We start from the raw sequence: 20718 nt of genomic DNA, 5'->3' as shown, positions 1-20718 counted from the left end.
AGATTACCACACAGATGAGTCCACTATAAATGAATTATAGTAATTTCATTTCACCAATTGAAAATTTAAAGACATTACATCTCACCTCAATTGTGGGTGGATCTTCTCTCTTTTTTCTTATCCATGCTAGAAAAAAAAATCAAATAGATTATTTTAAAGATCACAAACAGTATTAAAACTCAAGATTATTATTAATTTGTAACAGAAAGCAAGTATTTATGAAAAAATTCAAACAGAATTCACCACAACCTGGCAAACCTGTCATTTCCCAAAATGTAGGCACAAGACGTTATTTCCTGTTTCAATACTTGGTCTTCAGAGAAGGGAGTTGTGGGGGATGTGTCACCTCTGTGTGGAGACCTTGGGCATGGTTTACATACCACCCTGGCTGTCAAAACAGGGCTTAAAAAGCAGGGCTTATGGTACAGGCTTATTGTTGAGCTTGCAATACAGAGTTGAGATACACCCTAAGAAAATGACAAGCTGACTGATGGAAAGTAAGAACAGCCTTAGACCACTCTGGTGAAAAAGGATTCCTGTACATGCTTCAGACATTCTTAAAGCTGAAAACTTTTTATGTTACCACCAGGTAGAATTCCTTTACAGGTATGAAAGGTACAGCCCCAGACCTGACTGAGGGACTGCAGAGCCTGGACTGAACACATCATGGGGCTCTGTGGGATTACTCACTGCCAGGAGGGGTGGGTACTATGCCTGCGGGAAGGATCCCTCCATCTCAGTTAATTCATGCTGTAAAAGACAGCAGAGGAATGGAGGAATAAAAGCAGTGGCGATGACAGCTGTCCTGTGGCTCAGGTTTTCTGAATGAGATCCACAGACATTTGCCCACTCCCATCACTATCACTGCTGGGACTGTCAGGAGGCAGCAACTCAGACACCACATCACAGATGCTGACAGGTCTCACTTTGTACAGTCAATGAATTAAGAGAAAGAGCTCCAACTATTACAGACATTATTTAGAGGAATGACATGACATCACTTTTTAGAAATACCACTACTGTAGCATTTTTCCATGGCTTTTTAATCTACACAATTGGTAGGTTCTTGGTTGGATACTTTAAAGACATTTGTCTTTTCTTCCCATATTTTTCAAATTAATTAGTAGCAGAATGCAAGTAGCCAGTAATGAACAGAATGACAAACATAAGGAAAGCTCCTTCCAAGTGCTGAGATGCAGCAAAATGTTATTTCATATGTTTGTTTGGGTAATTTAAGATTTTTGTTACTATGCTTGAAAATGAGAGCAAAAATAACATTTTGCTATAACCCACTCAAATTCCTGGCCTCACCTGTTGCCATCTATAAAGTTACAGAAATGCTTTAAGAAGTAAATAGTCCATATTTTAATTTTCTAATACCATCTGTGCTGTATTTTGAGGGGAACCAGGGAATGATTTAGACAAGCCTAAGACACTAAAACCTGCACAGAGTCCTAAGAACATCTCATTTCTGAAAATGCAATTACATAGAAGGTGTAACACTAACAGCAGCAACAGTATGCAACTGGTTTTAGGGAGAATAGGTTCCAATTAAAATATGAACAAAGGGAGATGAAATGGTAGAACAGCTTGGAATTTATCCAGGATGGCAAGGCCAACAGCCTTGGTTAATGGTAAAGTTTAATGGTAAAATACCTGTAAAGATATGAAGCAAGGTAATACTTTAGGTTCTTGTCTATCAGGTTCCACTTCCTGAAGATATGTACTTTTAAATGTCTTTCTCAAACTGTTTTTCTTAAAAGCAGTCCCTGTCATCTCTTCTCAGCATTCCTAACAAAAAATAGATCCAAATCTATTGTCATTGTTGAGAAGTGACAGAGCTATGAAGAGTCAACACACTTTCTGCAAGTTTTATGTTGGCGGAAAGAAAAACAGCCCAATAATGTAATTCAAAAGACAACTTAGTGATTTTCTATTAAATCTACAGAACTTTTTGCATGTACCTGTAGCACTTACAAACATTAAATTTTTCTAGGATTTCAAACTGCAAAATCTGGTAAGATGAAAGACTAAACTGAGACTGTCACTTCTCAGCTGGCAGCCTTACATATGCTCTGTAACAAAACCAATCATGCTATTGAAGAAAATCTTATCACATAAGCATTTCCTCCTGAAGGAAGTTACCTTTGTCCATATTTAGCAACAGTTTCAGATTACTGAAATACTTGGCAACATCATTCAGAAAAAAAGCAAAAAGTAGCAGAGATTTCAGATACAGCAAAGTGTGTATACTAGACACTAATCAATAAAAGATACAGCTGGAGAAAAAAAGGAAAAAATACTAGTTCAAAATGTCTCATAAAAAGTAAACCATCAAAATTTAACAGATTACTTTCAATGAAATATCATCTTCTACCTTGCCATGACTTGCTTCTGACCTGTGGAAGGATAGTACCACTGTTTTCAGTCCCACAGCTCTCAACATGTAAAAATTGCTTTACTTTATTTGAAATTGCCAGTATTTTCTTAAAACATCAGCTGCATTTTAACTTCAGATGATTATAATAACTGATTCCTAAAGAAAAAATTGGAAATAAAAATTAAGCTGCAGCTAGAAAGTACTGCTGAAATATAAACATTACAATAGATTTTCTTTCAAGAACACCTGTGACTTTTAGCATTCTTTGACTAATGATTTTCAGATGAATGGAATACTTCTACTAAATGATTTTATAATTTAATTATCTACATTGTTTAAGAAGCTGCAAACAAAACAGTGAAGCACAACACAATCACATATGTCCTGTGAACAGAGGCTGTGAAGTAAGGACCACTCCACAATAAATTTTCATTCATTAACTGAACTCAGAACCAACACTCAAAAGCAAAGAAACAAACCTTAATTTAGGAAGATTTTTCATATCAAACATTCCATAATAGAACTGTATATATTTAAATACATAAATAATGCACACAGTTTTAACACTGTGCTCTTTTTCTTTCCAGTCATAACAACTCTTGAATACTTGGTTTTATTGGAGCTATTAACCTTCCTGTTTTCTAATAAATGTCAGGGGTACAAATCCTTTTCAGCTTAATGGTACATAAAACTTGTTGGCACAAATATTGATACTGCAAGTAAATTAATTTTAATATCTCTCATGAACTGCATAAGAAAGTCATTATTTAATGAAAGATTTCTTCACTGCCAGGTAGCTGAGGAAGGAATATAGTATGAAAATTTTTATATCCACAAGATGAAGTTAGTTAAATTTAATGTTATCACACTCCTCTGTGCAAAGCCACTTCTCAAATATTCTTCATAAAGCTCAAGAAGAAATATGAGTTTAAAAGCAAAGAAAACATCATCTGATTTCAGTATATTTTAGCACACTGCAGTTTAGCATCCAACAGTTTTATCAGTCTTTCAAAAGAAATACATTTTACTAATAATTCACCTGACCACTCCTTAATCTTTGGGGGTAAGAATGGGAGGACTCTAGTATACTCAATTCTCACCAGTTTTTATGTGGTTCTTTTTGAGACGGGAAGATTTTTAAAAGCATTTCAAATCTTTGACTTTTAAGTTACCAATAAAATTTTGAGCACCCAACACATGGTTCAAAAAAAAGCACCAATACCTCATAACTCAGGTATAAGAGAAATTCATGGTAGCAAAGGGAGAATGAACTTGTATAAAAATATAACCAATTTCCTACTGAGTTAGTACTATGTTTAACAAAATTCAAGTAAATAATATGTTGAAGTTTATATATTTTGCATTCTCTTTATATATATCTGCATATACCCAGATGCAAAATATACATATCTGTACATACAGCTGAGCAAAGAAAAAGCTCTTGTACCTTTCTTTATGATCTGCATTACACCCTTGGTGAATGCACTTTTAAATTACTCAACAGCTTTATACCATAGCCAAATATTTCTTGATGGAAACAAGGTAGGTAGGTAGGTGCTTTATTACATTTTATTTGAACAATATATGCACACATGTATATACTTAATTTGACAGTTATAGCTGGGAAAAAGTTTTACATTATGTTCCCATTTCCCTAAGCTAACAAAACAAAATGCCTTTACCATTGTCACCCAAGATGTTTTAAACCTGGCAGAGAAGGTAACATGTATGTACTGAGTGCAACCAAAACATCCTCCCTGCCCCCAAACCTTTGTCAAAATGAATCATTGCCCCCATTTAAAATTGCTGCTTCTAATTTTATCTGGATGTACTCATTTTAATTCCACCTTTGTCTAAAAGGAATTCTGCAAGTAAGCTGGACATTTCCTACCTTGAGACATTCGCATTCTTTCATCAGCACTCATTTGCATTCTTATTAGTATGCATAAAATTTTCACTGAACTTTAAGACTCCTACTGGCAGATAACACGCTGCAATGGCCATAAAAGTGAACATGCAAATTAAAACTCCCATTAATCCCTAAATGTTACCAAGGAAAAGAAAAGCGAGATTAGGAGTAGACGGCAATAAAATGCCGTATGAAGCATGCCTTCTCCCAAATCTCTGTGGTATGTAAAATTACAGATCTCCCCTGACATGTCTTGAGGAGGTAAATTACACATATTTAAGTAGGTGAACACTCAGAACTAAAATACAGAAATGTTATCTGTTGTGTGAATCCATACTGCCTAAGGAAAAGTAGGCACTCGCTCTGAAGTAAAATACAAGAGACTTCACTGAAACAAAACCAGGCATTATTGTATACAAATATTTGTTTGCAAATATTTGTATACAAATATTTGATTGCATTCTAAATTTAAAACTATAGCACAAGAGGAAATACACTTTTGGATTTTTAAAATTAAAATTAATTAAATTATAGGTGTAGAAAGAGCTAACACTGAGGATAACACAAGGGATTGTTTCAGCTTTACAAAAGCCTTAACGGACATATCAGAACTTTTAATAAAATTCAGAGGTCTGAGAATGTAGATAATTCAATCTTGCAGAGCACTTAAAACTAACATCTTTAGGGTAAAATTTCCAGACAAGTCCTTCAGCAGTAAACCCTTGGCTTTGTATTCAGGAAACTCAGGATCAGTACACAAACAACCTCTCCAGAGTCAAAGAAACAGCTTGCACAGATTGAGTCTGTGATCTAGATAATGCTTTATAGCTTTCTACTTGGTCTCCTTTCTTTATTACATGTTTAAAACTTGATAAACACAGCACCAGAGTCAGTTCCTTAGGTTACCAGCTGTCCAAGTTGAATGTCTTAGGTACAGAATGAGATTTAACTTGCTCCCTCTTTCAACTTCTCTACAGCCTGTTCCCACTCCTTACACTATCCTTTGTCCCTGGTTTTGTGAAAGTTCTCTTCAGACAAGTGATGCCTGTAAGTATTTCCAGGGACAGTACTTTTATTAATTTTGGTCATAAGAGGTTTCTTTTTCTAGTCATACAGTCAGTCATACAGTTGTGCAGGGTAACAAAGAAAGGGAAAGGGTGCTGGGATGGAGGTGGCCATTTAGAAGTGTTCACAAGTAAAAAAACCCAAGTCCTGGCAGAACAAAGACAGTGCAGGTAAAAGCAGCTCCCTAGAGGTCCCAAGAAAAGGAGGACATAAGGCAATACACTCTTCAGCACAGTCGTAGAAGTGAAAAGCCTGAGAAGAAAAGGAAGGCGAGCCAGCCAAAACTTTAGTAGAGGCCATGGATGTCAAAGTACGTACACTGGGTTTGGAGAGGAGGCCTCTCGAGATGTAAGTGTGGGCCCAGCAGAGTTCAAGAACAAAGAGAAAAAAAAGCATGAAATATTAAATAAGGTTCTAACCTCATATTCATCTTTTACTGTTCAGAGGAAACATCAAGTATTTCAGAACTCCTTCTGCAAAGTCTCAGGCTATTTGCTGGAATGATCAGCATCCATAATAGCATGAATTATAATGTGAACATCCACAGAAAGAATGTACTGGGATATTTTCAAGCATCTGGACAGAAGACACACAGTGAAAGTTCAGCACAGGTCCTGTGGGCCTGGGAAACACCTAGACCAATGTTAAAGAGGTAAAAATTGGGACAGAAATGTAATGAGCAGTCCAGCAAAGTGTCCAAAAATTTTGAATTAAACTTTTCTTACTCAGAAACTGGCTTCTATACTAGTATTTAAACTATCTACACTTTCCATTACTTCTCATTTTTAACTAATTTCTTTTTTTACAGGAGGCAAAAAAGAAGTAGTGATGAATTGAAATTCAGAGCATTCTACATCCCTCACACCCCATAATATGTAGCCAATACAACTTCTTTCAACAGCTTCTATACCCACAGCAGAAGTACCAGTTTTCACTTTTAAAATTCTACATCCATAAAACCGTTTGCAAAGATTAGACTAGCACTGGACAAAAAAATACAGGTTAGTCTTTTTTCTGGAATTCCAATCTTTATCTCTCAGAAGCATACACTACATGCCCTTCTGGTTAATAAATGCACCAGGGAAAAAAGCATGCATGTATCTCTTGTTTCTAGAGACAGAAGTAGTGCTGTGGTTGAGGAATGGTACTCCCCAGTTTACTTCTCTCACAAAAGCTCCCCAAACCACACTGCTGACCACTCCCTCTCCCTTCCTCTTCCACCCTTCCCCACTGAGGGTGGCCAGGGAGGAGGATGGGAGGCACAAAAGGCAAAGATCACAGGATGAGATAACAATTACTGGAAACAGCAGTGAGATAAGAAAACAAACATATATTAATACTAATAATAAAAGCATACAAAAGAGACGGTAACTTTCTTGCAAAATGCTCACCAAGTATGATGTGAGATGACCACAGCCACGTTTTTTCCCAATCAGAAGCCACACCTTTTTTTGCTGAAGCCAGAGTCCCCGTCCCCTACTCCCAGCAATAACCTAAGGTGGAATTGTATAACATCTAGATTCTGGCCACACCCTGTCAGCCACACCCTCTCCTGGTGATTGCAAAATTAACTCCATCCTTGGCCAAAATCAGGACAGGTACTTAAGAGCAAAAGACTATTACTCAATCTGCAAACTGCAAATTTTCCTTTCCTCTGTGAATTCTTTGCCCACAATGTACTTGTATTTGCTGACAATATCACAAAGAGAAAACCTCACAGTTACGAAGATGAGGAAGTTAAGCAATAAAACTGTAAACATAGCTCATAACAACAGGACTGGCCAGTTAATTGCTTCTTCTCTAAAACAAATCTGAACAGGATGCCTTGATTTGAAAAGTGTGTCTCAGGTCTGGCAGCTGCAGCTTTTTAGACAAGTCCATATGCCCTTGATGGTATATGGTATTTGACTTCAAGGTCTTTTCACACACAACATCCCAAAAATCTGCAACCTTCAAGGCACCACACTGTCAAATCCCGTGGCTTTGTGCTAAATTTCTGAAGAGAGATATAGCAGAGGATTTTTAGCACTACACAGATCCCAATAGCACAAAGCAATGGGTTTGTATAGCAATTTGGTCTAACCCCATTTGTGAAAGGATGATTAGCCAACACCCGTTCTGAGACAGTCTGACTGTCCGCGTTGTGTTCCTGTTAATTCCAGACAAGTGCAGACAGAGACTACTGAATTGTCCTGGATGAGAATTTCTACACAGGAGAGCAAAGTTACCTGAAGCCTCATATATGCTTCTTGGTGTCGGTGGTGCAGTGCTTGCATGACAGTCACAGTGAACTAAGGTGAGCTTTAACTGATAGCTGGAGAACTTTTGGATGAGGAAAAAGACCTTCAGAAAGCTGGATAAATAGCACTCATCCATTCAAGCACCAGATGATTTAGTTAGTACAAGTCTATCAGGTTGCTGCTCCCCTTCAGAAGATGGCTCTCTTGGACCAACAAAGAAGCAGAAACAGCTAGAGCAAGACTTGCCAAGCCCCTGTGGGTACTACCGCAATAGAAGAGAGAAACTGTTGATACGGTGGTTTCACCATAGCTGGCAAACACTGCCAATAGTGTTGAAACACCTTTCAGAAGCTTTCTGCTCTTAATACTAGCCACAGTTGATCACAGCAAAAATCCTAGGGATTAGTGTAATGACAATGATAAAAAACAAGATAAGAATGTTTTCTATTTCTGTACTGACTCCATGAAGGGATATGATGGGACTGACATTTTCTTTTTGCTCAGTATCATCTCCCTCAGAGAAGGGCATCAAGCATAAAGGAAAGAGAATGAGATAAAGCAAGTATACATTTTCTCCAAACATGTTGTAGACTCAATTCATTTGCAGCTCATTCACAAATTAAACCACAGTAATATCTGTGTATAAGAACCATTTTTCTTCCACCAGTACTTCTAACTTCCTACTGAACTTATGCAAACTTCCAGCAAGCAGAATATCCACAATGAGGAATTCCAGAGTTTAAATACATACTGCTTAAAAACTGTGTTGTGCTTTAGACCTACCAACTTCTGGGAGATGTCTAGGTATTTTTCTTTCCCAAAAGCACGTTGAGTAATGGGTAGCCTTTACGCACTATTTCAGGGATTCCTTGCTTATACTGTTTCAGGGATTCCTTGCTTATGCTGCAGAGTCCTGGATTTTAAGTCACATTTAACCCCACACTTGGGTCAAGCACCTAACAACCTCAAAGACCAACATATGCTCCTCTTGTTTCTCTCTGTCTCCAAGAGCTGATCAGCTAATCCTAATGAAATGCACTAACTTCCCTGAAATGTTTATTATATCACAAATTTTCAGACAAGAATTTAATCAGTAGCAGTTGGACAAGATGTTTACTTATTAACAGATTCTCCAACTCTCCAGTAGATTGCGCAAGGGAGAGTATAGGAAACCAAATACACCATAAAAAAAGCAGCCCCATCACTGGTGACACCAATATGTAGGTGAACTGACTTACATATTAACACTGCAGTGAAGGAATAATAATGAACTTTTGTTTTATTTAGTACGCTTCATGCTGGTTTTTCAATCAGATCCTCCACAGGCACAAATATTTTCACAGTTTATAGGAATAAGTCATCTCCACATAGGCTTTACTTTCATTAAGTACTGACTTCTCAAACAAAATTTATACTATTTTTAAAGAGGTTACTTTAAGAATTTATATTGTTATGCAGTTAAATAACAGCCTGCCCTCCCTAAAATGAAAGATAACAAATAACTAATTCACACAGTCAGGCTTTCCATTAAAATAGAGAGCCTACATTCAATAGCAAAATTATCTTGAAATAAAACCAAAATATTTACCTTCCCATTCTGCTGGAAAGTCACCAATTTGATACTGATATGCTTCATGATTTACCGCTTCTACAAATCTTCTTTCCGGTATAATCTGCCCTAAAGCAGAAAAAAAAGAAAGAAAGATACATATATTTATATTATATATTTTATATATAATTTTATATAGTTACATTAAAATATATATTATAAAATATTTAATTGTACGTATATATTTTCATATAATAGGTATTTTATATTATGTATTTCTATATAAATTTATAATTGCTGATCACCTTATCATTTTGAAAGAATGTATTTATTCACTTGAGTCCAATGACATACAGGATGAAAATGAAAGCTTAAAATACTGAGAAAATTATTACCATCTAGGTGTCAATTTGAAACATTGTTATATGTTATATAACATCAGTAACTTCCAGAAAAGCATCCATGTTCTATTTTGAAGCTGATTTGTATTATTGATGATGAAAAACAGCACTCAAAGTTCACTGGCTAGGTTTGCAAAGCCATCAGGCCACATCATCTCCAACCACCGGCACCTGCCTTGTGCTTGTGAGATTTTTCACAACTGCCTATAAACTAAATAAAATATATTTTCTTTGTTAAAACCCAAAACCCAGAAGGTAGGAATCTGATAGGGAACACTCAGTATATTGAAAGGGAGACAGTGTGGGGCGCCTGAATCTACATCCCACATTCTGATTCTATTACTACCAAAGAAGAATTAAAAACTTCGAACTGAAAGGTGGTACACAGCAGATTGACTGTCACATATTATGCTACTGTATCGAGAAAGAGTATTTTAATTTGCTTTTTAAATTAGCAGGTACTGGAAATATATGCAAGGTTCCCATCCCTCACAGGGAAAAATCCAACAGTATTCCCTAGGCTCTTTCTACCAGCTTCTTCTCTTCCTGGGGTGCTGATATGGAGAAATTTGACATTTTGAGGAAACATTAAGTATATCTGCATAAAATATTTTATTTCATAATGAAGTGATTAATGCAGTTCATTCCTTCAGTATGCTTCAACAAGTATTTCAACTGAAGTTATTTTAAAACTGATACCAGTTGGGACTTGGAACCATTAGTAGCTAAACCCCACACTATTATTCATTATTAAGTATTTAATACAGTAAAATAAGAACTTATATATAATGTGAAAATCCTTTTCTAAGATTTTTCTTTAGCTTTATATTTTATTTTTAAGCAATGCAACATTTTTATTTTTTCAAGATATGCCATCAGGCAAAGAATATTGTGTAGAATGCCTTCATCTTCAAAATTAGATATTTTTAGTCAGTGCTGGAAGTTATACAATTGATACTTATTTGCTTTATAAGTATACAATTCCCATAAGCTGATGAAATTATAGTTTGTACCTAGCTGTAACATAATTTTTTTTTTCAACAACACCATGGATGATTTAATTTCTTACACTGTTCATCTACAAACCAAAACAAACTACAGAATTACTTTCTTCCCATGCAGAAGATTTCCAGAAAAGCTGAAGAGGCATCTAATTAGGGTTGATCCCATACCAGTCTCAGAAAAAAACAATCTTCTCCAATCTTGTAAAGTTACTAAACTTTACTGTTAGAACAGCACCTCTCAAAAAACTGCCCTTAATTAGAGTATTACACCATCTGAATAAATCAGCATTAGTAATAGTAGTGAAAAACTGGTTTTTTCTAACTGCCACCACAACTTGTGACTGGTATTATTAAACAAAATATTCCACTTCTTATTCTGACGCAAGCTTTCATAAAACTCACGTAAAAACTCATCCTCCAGATCCCACAGTCAAATCACACTGTAGAGCCAAACTCAGAAATTATTCCCCAAATGTGTTATTTTGAGTACTGCTGGTGGCTTTTAAGCCTCTCTGCATTTGTGATGCACACATGACACTAATTAACTTCAACTGCCTGATTTGCCTTGTCCCCTAGGTTTTTTTTGGCAGACTACCACTGACAAAAAATTTACATAGGTTTGTGGAGGGAAGATCACACTGAGGCCTCTTTAGATATAATTAAAACATTTTACACTTTAGGGAAATGTTTTTCATACTAAAGATTGACTTTATTGACTATTTTGCTTCCTATTAATTCATCCTCATATTTTCAAACAAATATTTGGGTCTTTGCTACAGCAATGCAAGAAACTTCACTTGTAAGAGCATACGTATGAAGCAATTAAAAATAGCACTATAAGAACAGTTTTAGCTTTAAAATTAACCTCATTTTCATGTGACCACTGGATGTTAGAGACACTGAAGAACCATTAGTGCTTCAAGTTGGAATTATATACTGAACACAATATATCCAATTGAGTCTTAAAAAATAGCAGGTCACTTCAGAAATTTAGCAGATGAACAGAACAGTAACATAGAATATCAGATACAACATCGTTTACACTGAACACCAAAGTAGCCAAGATTTGCAGGAGTTTTCAAGCAGGCAAAAGAGCCAAGAAGATTACGTAATTGACAGATCTTTCAGCAAGTGATACAGTATTTACATATGTTACATTTATACATTTTCTCACTTACATATTTTCTCAAAACCTTTCAGTCACAGTCTATTGAAAAACCAATGCTTCATGACTGAAGTGAATTTGTATAACATCCCCAAAACAGAAGTGTTTAGCAGAAGTTTGTGGCCTGATGGCATAAGAAGGGGATAGTCAAAGCCAGCACAGGAAATACTTGGTGAAACATAAAGGGGTAGCCAATGGCATAATTGGCATAAGCAGTTTCTACATTTTTACAGTCTTATCTATACACTAAGGAGTCCAGAAACCAGGCTATATTTTTACAAAAAACCCCATGATTAACAGTAGATATGTACAGATGTTATAAAATTAATATTTTAATTTTTCAGTAACTTCTAATGAAGAGTGCTTCTATGGGCAAAATATCCTAGTTAATCCACAGCAGTCATTAAACATTATATATATGTACTTACATTTAGAAAAAGCCATTGAAGAACCTTTCACATGAAAATAATGAATCCCAAAATTGTTGTGTTCTATAAACAAATTATTACTATTCTGACAGCAATTAAAAAAAATAAAATTATACACACTAGTCTAAATATCTTCAGGAGCCCTGATTGATTTTCACTGTTTACGAAAGCATTATTTGGAAAAGAGTTCCTGTTAACCCTTAAACAAGTTTGTACAATGTTTGCTAAACAAACTATGGCACACATAATGAGTGAAAGCAGAAATGGGACCAGAAATAAGGAACTGGATGTTTCTGATAACTGAACTGAGCTACCTGAACAAGAGCCCCTGCCAGATATAAAATATTGGCATGTTTTGCAGTCAGCAAATGGAAACAGGATCTGCCTCTCACACACTACCATGTGAAAATAATAATTGCCATTCAAAATGAATGAACATGAGATGTTCATGAGAACTTAGGACCAGGACTCTTTTGGCTGGCTGATTTACAACGTCTGCATGCTAAGAGTCCATGGAAGAAACACTGCACTAAGATGGTTTTTTTTAATGCACAGACTGAACTTGCAGCCTTTGTGAATTTAAAGCAATTGGCCTAAATTCCAGTTTGCACAGCAGTGCTCTAAACTCCATTATGAAAGACACATTTCTAAAGTACACTTTTTACTGAAGTGCTATGTAATTTGAAGAGATTAAATCATACTTCATTCACTAAGAGCCTATTATTTCCTTGTCAGCAACCCAACATAAACTTCACCTACTCAAAATAAAGGCTTCCAAAAATTTTTTCAGCAGTATCTTATAACATTCAAGGAATAGGTCACCCATTTCTTTCCTGTTTGGTAACTACCAAATAAACTGTAGTTTTTGCTAAATGTGAAGTAGCACTTAAATTACCAAAGCAACTGAACTATGAGCAGTTCTTCATATCAAGCAAAGGAAGAAATACTTCTTTAAAAGTAACAAACATGGATTTATGTATCTATAGGCTACAGGAGCAGCCCACCACTGTCAGAACAGGATCAAGAGTTTTCATCTCCACTGAAGAAGGAAAAAAAGTTTTTTATAAAAGACAACCCTTTTAAAGGTATTAGTTTGAGAAGGCCACTATCTTTTCTTTGCATAGCTTTTTAGCTGAGGGAGTCTGTTCACTGATGGCTGTGTTTATGTTAACTCATAGTCATATTTCCAGTGTTTCTGCAATAATTATCTTTACCTTAGGAAAGATATAAATATTTTAAAATAATATCTTTTTCCCAAAAGAATTATGGGGTTTTTTTCCAAATTTAGACTTCTATGAGGTTAATTAACTTTTGCTTAGTGACAAATTAATAACTTCTAAAATTCATTATATTCATTCATACAATATATACAGTATCCTGAAATACAAAAAAATATTTGCACCTAACATCTATTACTTACAGATGTGCTTATATTTTCTCCAATAAATTACACACTTGAAATAATCTATAATGCTTTATGCTTTATAAAATCATAACAGAAACACATTTTAACTTTTAAGAGCCAGCAAGGCCACAGATGTTTGATGGTTCTGATTTCCATTAACCTGAAATGAACCAGATCAGTGATTTCCAGTTTTACAACAATGCAGGATCAAGCAATACTAAACTTGTTAAGTGCTGACTCAGCAAATCCACAAAAGCTGTAAATACCAGGGACTCACAGTCAAGAATTGTGGTTCAATTTTGCTACTTATATTACATTTTAACAGCAATACATTTGGCTTTCCTGAGTTGTCTGCAAGTACTAATTTATTCCCTAAGCAAGACATGTTTCCTCAGACTTCTACTGAAAATTTGAAGCCTGGGAAATTGCTTCAACTTTGGGAACGTATACTGTTTGCTTTTTGGGAATGTATACTGTTCAAAGTAAAAGACTGACATACACTACAAACATCACAGTCCCTTTTCACTTCCCAAAAGGACTGCCAGCTGACAAAGTCGGTAACTTCCTCTGGGATCAGTCCCATGGAGTTCATGCATGTTCACACAAATCTCACTTTTTGAAAATCTGCTGTATCTTAGACTGCGGCAGTAATATTTGTTCAAAAAACAATTTCCTCCAAGGGACAGACAAATCCCTCTGCTAAATATCCACTGCCATTGTAGCCCCTGGGCTCTCTCAATCTGGCTGCAGGATGCAGCACCACCAGTTCCTGCTCCCTGCTCACTGGAAAGCCTTATGTCTTCCTCCTCCATCTGCAAAGCCTGTGTCTTTAAACAGAAGCACTGTTTTGTAAATGAGTCTATAATAAGCCTACTAGAATTACACAACATTACATTCTTTTGGGAACACAAGATGATACTGGTACAAATGACAGTTCCATGGAGAGCTGATGGAAGCTCAGTGGTCTGTCACAGAGACGCTTTCTCCCAATCGTTCTTTCAGTTTCTTTTGGTCTGTCAGATTCAAGAAAGGCTTTTCTACCAATTACTGTTAAAATGTGAATAAATCCAAGAATGAGGTGCTTAATTTATTCTATAAATGTATGGAAATGGCTTAAAATGGGAACTTAGCATGTATAAAGGGAATTTAGCAAGTAGATAGAAAGTATCTTGTACTCGCATAAAAACATAAGGCAGGGAGATAAAAAGGTAACAATACAGGGAAGAGAAACAGGTATGTGACAGCAAGAGCATGAATTGTAAATAAAACGAAAAGAAAGTCACAGCTGTGAAGAACATCCATTCTGCAATATGACCCAACACAGCAGTGTTGTGGACTGGTTTGGATGATTCATTACATTTCAATTAGAAATGAATTTTCAATGAATCTTTTGCAAAAACTCATTTATCATCTCCACTTTTTCCAGAAGAAACAGAATTATTACAACTAACTGCACATACATTCTCAGGGTACTAATGCTACTTTTGGGTGTTAGAATATTTTAATAAATTTTACAGAAGGACTACAGGTGTGAGATTTGCAAAGAAAATTCAGTCTTATAAGAGGTCTGAACACAATTATAGCAAATACTGTACTGCACTTGAAGGATTAAAGAATACTGGTACTACTATTTTACTGTGTTTGCTTTTCATTGTGGAGGTTAGGGAAGAACATTCACCTGTTTCAGCCACAGTCAACTTAATAATGAAACTTCTGAAGAAAAGTTAGCTAAAGTCCTTGAGATGTATTACCCACTTAATGTACATGCATATCCTACAAACATTTAAAGAGCTTTAAATGTTATTCTTTTTCCTACAAAATGGCATCTTTCATCTATACAGAAATAAAGAATGTTTAGTTTATTTGGTTAGAGTTCTGAAATAAACAAGTATTTCAAAGGCACTTTTAAAAACAATGTTAAACAACACATACCAGAAAGCAATATTTTAGTTGATTAATAGTAATGTAAAATCATTTACCATGCAACAGGTTGTTGTTTTGGTTTTTTGTTGTTGGTTTTTTTTTTTTTTTTTTTTTTTTTTTTTTTTTTTTTTTTTTTTTTTTTTTAATACCCTCTAGCTTCACATTGTTAGGTTACTTTCAAAGATCTCTTCAAAATTTGTTTCTTTAGGCTGTCCTGTGTGCACATACCCATCAGTTAAGGTACTTTCCAGCAACACTGATCTGGAGAAAAAAACCCCATAGTTAGCTGATTTTGGTGGGCTCAGAGTGGTGTAGGTGGTGAAGAAATAAAAAAAGTCTTCACATACCCAGGAATTGCAGCAATACCTGCTCTGCTTTCAAACTTAATTTGAGCAGAAAAAAACTTAAAAGTGCAACAGCTGAGAACAAGGACTAACCGTAAGTTGAGGCTTTTTACATCTGAGTCAACCCATTATTTTATTTTATTTTTCTACTCAATTCTCAGACTTTGTGTGGTCTCTTTTCAAGTTAAAATGATCAAATGTATACACAAAAAAGCAACACAGAGTTGACAGTTTTCCCTGTTCTTGTTCCACAGTCTCAGCTTGAGTAAACTGTAGACTAAACAGAAAAAACTGAGGTTTATGTGCTTTCACAGTATGTAGGTACATACCTAATCATCAAGTCCTTGAATACCTATTTGAGCACTTATCGATTTAAGAGTATTGCACCAGGTGCAACTATTGTAGTAGTCGTCAATAAGTTTATACAAAAATTTCTATGTGAAAGCATTTACCTTGATGCCAGAGAAAGAAAAGAAGAATGACCACTTTTGGATGGTGACCTTTAGAATTGTATCGCTTGTAATAACTGTAATACAAGTGTTTGTACTGTAAATGCAGTAAACTGTAAACACAGAGTTTACAGCTACCAAAAATACAAGCTGTGACACTTATAAACTCTATAACAAAACAATTTCACTTCTTTATACATTAAAGAATGTAGGTAGTAGAACTAGTAGGTTCCTAAACCTACTGGTAGCAAAATTAAAAACAGTTACTCTATTATGCTTTATCAATTTAATCTCTAAAATGCAAACTCTCAGAAATAAAGACATTTAGAGATTTTCATTATTGCAAACTTGCTCAATTAACCTAATTAGCATTTTAATTCATTCTTTGGTGTGAGCAGCTAAGATCCCTTTGTGTCTTTGCATTAAGATGTCACACCAGCACTTTAATTCTTAAATATCAAAATCACACGACTTGTGTCTCACCATACTAAACTCTGCATTGTCCAGCTACGGAGAACTCCCTTTTTAGTTTCTGCAACACTTGAGTGCCTACTGACCTTAAAACTCATATGTGTTGACCTTCCTTAACTGCAGCAAAGGATGGGAGCAATGAAGACTACAAACTATGAGGAAAAGGCTTCTGGACACAACTTGGGTGTGTGTAGCTGCCTTGTGGTGCATTGAGAGCTACAGGCAGAAATCTCTAACATCAAGATTATAGAAAACACCTCAACACCGAACTTCTCCACAGTCTTAACATATATTCAGATATTCTTAACAGATATTCAGAAACAAAGTTGTCAATGGATTGACAACAATGATAGTGTTTACTGCTTCCATTAAAAAAGAAGATATTTCAGAAATATTTGACCTCTTCCTTCTCCTGCACTCTTTCTTCCATAAAAACAGAAATGTACAGAAATATACAAAATGTTGTAACCAATGAAGATAACATTTGTTATATTCTATCATAGTATTTGTCTCAATAGCATTTCTTACTAAATGTTTTGGTAACATGAATTTGTTTTTTTGACTGCTTTTTTTTTTTTTTTTGCACATGATGAACATAATGAGACTTGTTACTCAGACAAATAAACACAAATCTTACACATTCTCTCCTATCTGTGTATGTGTATGAATGAGAGGGAGCATACCACAGATGAGGCAAGATGAGATGAGATTTTCACCCCTAAAAATATAATCTATTTTAGTATATTCCAATACTTTTCATTTTCTATCCTGGGAATTTATTATACAATCAAATTACATATATGATAAATCTTCTGCAATTATCAGCAAGAGTCTTTCAGTTTAAGGACACTTCTGATCTACAGTTGCATTTTACATACTGTACAGATGACTGTATGTACATTTAAAGATAAAAATTCAAATATCTTTAGTTCAAATCAGTTAAACTGAAAAATCTTTCCTTTCTGGCTGCCTGTATTTTTCTTTAATTGTGGCCAGTATAGGACCTTATTATAAGTAATTTGTTACTATAGAACTGAGGAAAAAATGCTAGCCTCACAAGTTTTGTCATTTTTCCCCCCACTACCCCCGCAGGCTGCTATTGTTGATGGCCTTTATGGAAATATAAATTCAATCAGCAGCTGCAAATTTCATGAGATGTCCATCTTCATGCTGAAATTCCAACTGAGTGTCAAAACAATCTGTGGATTTCTCCCTGATGAATTGTAAATTTCTGCAATTTTCCATGTTAGAATTTGAGCTGCACTAAAATAGAGCCAGCCCAGATATAGTGCCTGCCAGATTGAGACATTTAATCTTCCCCTTCATTATCTCAACTCAGACATTGAAAGGGTTAAAAATAACCCACAAAAAATTATGTTTCTTTTTTATTTTACATAAAAAAATAAATCCCATTTTTCTTTTTAGAAGAAAAATAAAAAGGCCTTCAAAACACTCAAAATACTCTCAAATCACTTATTTGAACCTGCTGTTCATTTTACAGTATTTTGCAGTGATAAACTCCCAGAAAGTAGCTGCAATAGAATTTAAAGAATTTCCTGTGGTGCCAAAATAGTTATTACAGATACTACGTTTCTTCTAAGTCCCAGCTTATATTAAGTGTTGATGGAAAACAGAAACTAGATGCATAAATTACAAAAATCAAAACTTCAGTACAGTTTCGTACTGCTTACTGTTTTCTGAATACAATAAAACAAAATAACATTTCTCATTTAATTACTGTTTGTTGTAGTAGCTTAGGAGGCACACATAGCTTACCAAGCATATTATAGCAGTTCAAATATTTTGCTTTAGAGAAATATTTGTTTCTCTCTTCTGTAGGCACTGACATGAAATCTATGAAACAAAACCACCTAACCAATTTGCAAGCAAACTAATTAGTCTGTTTAACATATAGAAAAGAAGTAAGAAATATTCACAGAGAGAAATTCACTATTAGTGATGGTTCATTTATTCATATAGTTGAAAACTAAATGACTTTCTGTTTATTTTCTTCTCTCTGGGATAAATATTGTGGTGGGATGGCTGAAGGGTTTACTGAACTGCACTGACCATCATTGAAAAGAATGATACTGTATTGGATGTTTCTGTACAAATACCAAATCCTAAAATACAAGACCATCTTTAAGTTTAGAGAAAATTCAAATGGGCATCTTGTTTTGTATACACCAAGCTTCCAGTTCATTATCAGAATGAGGAAGGAAACCTAAAAGTGAGCTACAGAGTAATTCCATTGCAAAACACTTTCAATGTACTACAGTTTGACCACTTTATCATTTCTATTTCTTTTATCACATCATTTCCTCCGCTGAGTCATTCCACATTCCCTGCCCCCTCCTTCAGTTACCTGCCCTGCATTCTGGTTTATGTAATCTGGAATGACCTGAAAGTTGATCACAATTCCAAACACTCAAAACTGATCTGCACACTTTCCCTGATTGGTTTCTTAAACTTGAGTATAATTCACTGATTTAAAAACCAATAAATATGCAAGAGCACTAGTCTATGTCAAAAATAAGGTCAGTCTTCAAAAAACACCTAAGGAAAGAATGCTGGTATGCAGCTGGAAAAGGACTTGCACTAGTTAAGTAAAAGCTTATGCTCTGGCAAACAGGTAGGCCAGAGGGGCATGTTGCTCAGAGGAAAATCACTGGATTCCTACATTTACTAAACTGACCTTTATAAACTTACCATTCTTAGAATGTTTCCTGCTCAGCATGACAAAAATGGCCCTCAACTTTGCTAAAAATGTTATTTTGACAGAACTCTGATTTAGTTTCATTGAGTTACAACACCCAGATCAAACAATCTTGATACTTTCACTTTTAGCTGTCATATACTTATTAGCTTTAACAGCAAAACAAAGATACACACTAATCTCTCCTCTAATACAAGTAATTTTATATAGTTAAGCAGGTGTTCTGTCCCACATGGTTTCCAGTCACAAGTTTTAGCTATAAATTCTGCTTGGGTAGGTAGCAAGAGACGTAATTACTGAATGTATTATAACAGCTTTCATTGTAACAGATTCGTGAATATTATTTGGTTATTTTTATCTGTGGAGCCTACCAGAAATGAAGGTAGCCATAACAAGACAATCTAGTTCTATTTCTTAAAATATTGAGAGTACTGCTTATAAGAGTTTGTAATAATTTCAAAGCACAGGAACAAAGAATCCTTCTTAACTGTGTTAATCATTGTAACATAGCTGGCCTCTTTACGATTTAACTTTATTTTGTATTATTTCAAAACCTCACAATTTCTCAACAACAATTACTTCTATTTTATCCACATCTTCCAAGTTCTAGGCCATGACACCTTATTAAAGCGCAGGGTGTTGAAGTACTTCCAAAGGAAGCTGATTAAACTTCCATTGAATCCATGAAAGTGCAGAATTTTCCAATTTATGCGTGGAGTCGGGTTTGCTAATCTCTAGGCATCCTACAAAACTGAAAACACCAAAGTAATTCTAAATTTAAGGAAGTAAATGAAAACTGAAAACAGTGTTAATAAGCTACACAAAAGAAAACACACAGCAGTACAAACCCAACTGTGATCCTTTAAAAACTAGTACGATCTATGTATTTCCCCAATGCCATCTTCTGCACTGTAAAGCCACTGAAGAAGTGTGATTCCCTTTTCCTTCCAACATAACCTAGGATGACACTAAACTTGTACTTTGGCAAGGTATCAGAAGTACCACAAATAAACAAAAATTGTAACTTTTATGGTATTAAGATACATCACTTGCATATTACATTACTTTCCGCCCACACTGAAAGCTTTGCTCTTAATAACACCTCCTGCACATGCATGCATAGAAGTTCATGAAGATTTCTTTTCTCACCTTCTTCCTAAGACAACTAGAAAAGTTTGTAAATGGCAAGACTGCTTAAAAAGGTTGAGAGCACTACTACCTTATGAAGCTGATTTTTAAAATAGAGCATAATCATTGCTAATACTGGAA

The 20718-nt window shown here is 35.1% G+C and overlaps 1 protein-coding gene across 1 annotated transcript in view; it reads right to left on the bottom strand.

Moving 5' to 3' along the window:
* NDUFAF2 (NADH:ubiquinone oxidoreductase complex assembly factor 2) overlaps positions 1-20718 on the bottom strand; it is a 58694-nt gene that overhangs the window by 14276 nt on the left and 23700 nt on the right. The window contains exons 2-3 of the mRNA XM_041414585.1: positions 9183-9272; positions 86-126 (exon numbers count right to left, since the gene is read on the bottom strand). Coding sequence (XP_041270519.1) covers positions 86-126; positions 9183-9272 — 131 coding nt within the window. The remainder of the gene's footprint in view (positions 1-85; positions 127-9182; positions 9273-20718) is intronic.

This window comes from Onychostruthus taczanowskii, unplaced genomic scaffold (assembly GCF_017590055.1).
Source record: "Onychostruthus taczanowskii isolate IOZ18803 unplaced genomic scaffold, ASM1759005v1 scaffold46, whole genome shotgun sequence".
NCBI classification, from domain to species: domain Eukaryota; kingdom Metazoa; phylum Chordata; class Aves; order Passeriformes; family Passeridae; genus Onychostruthus; species Onychostruthus taczanowskii.
The sequence above is the reverse complement of the archived record's forward strand: the minus strand, read 5'-3'. Positions and strand labels throughout refer to the sequence as shown.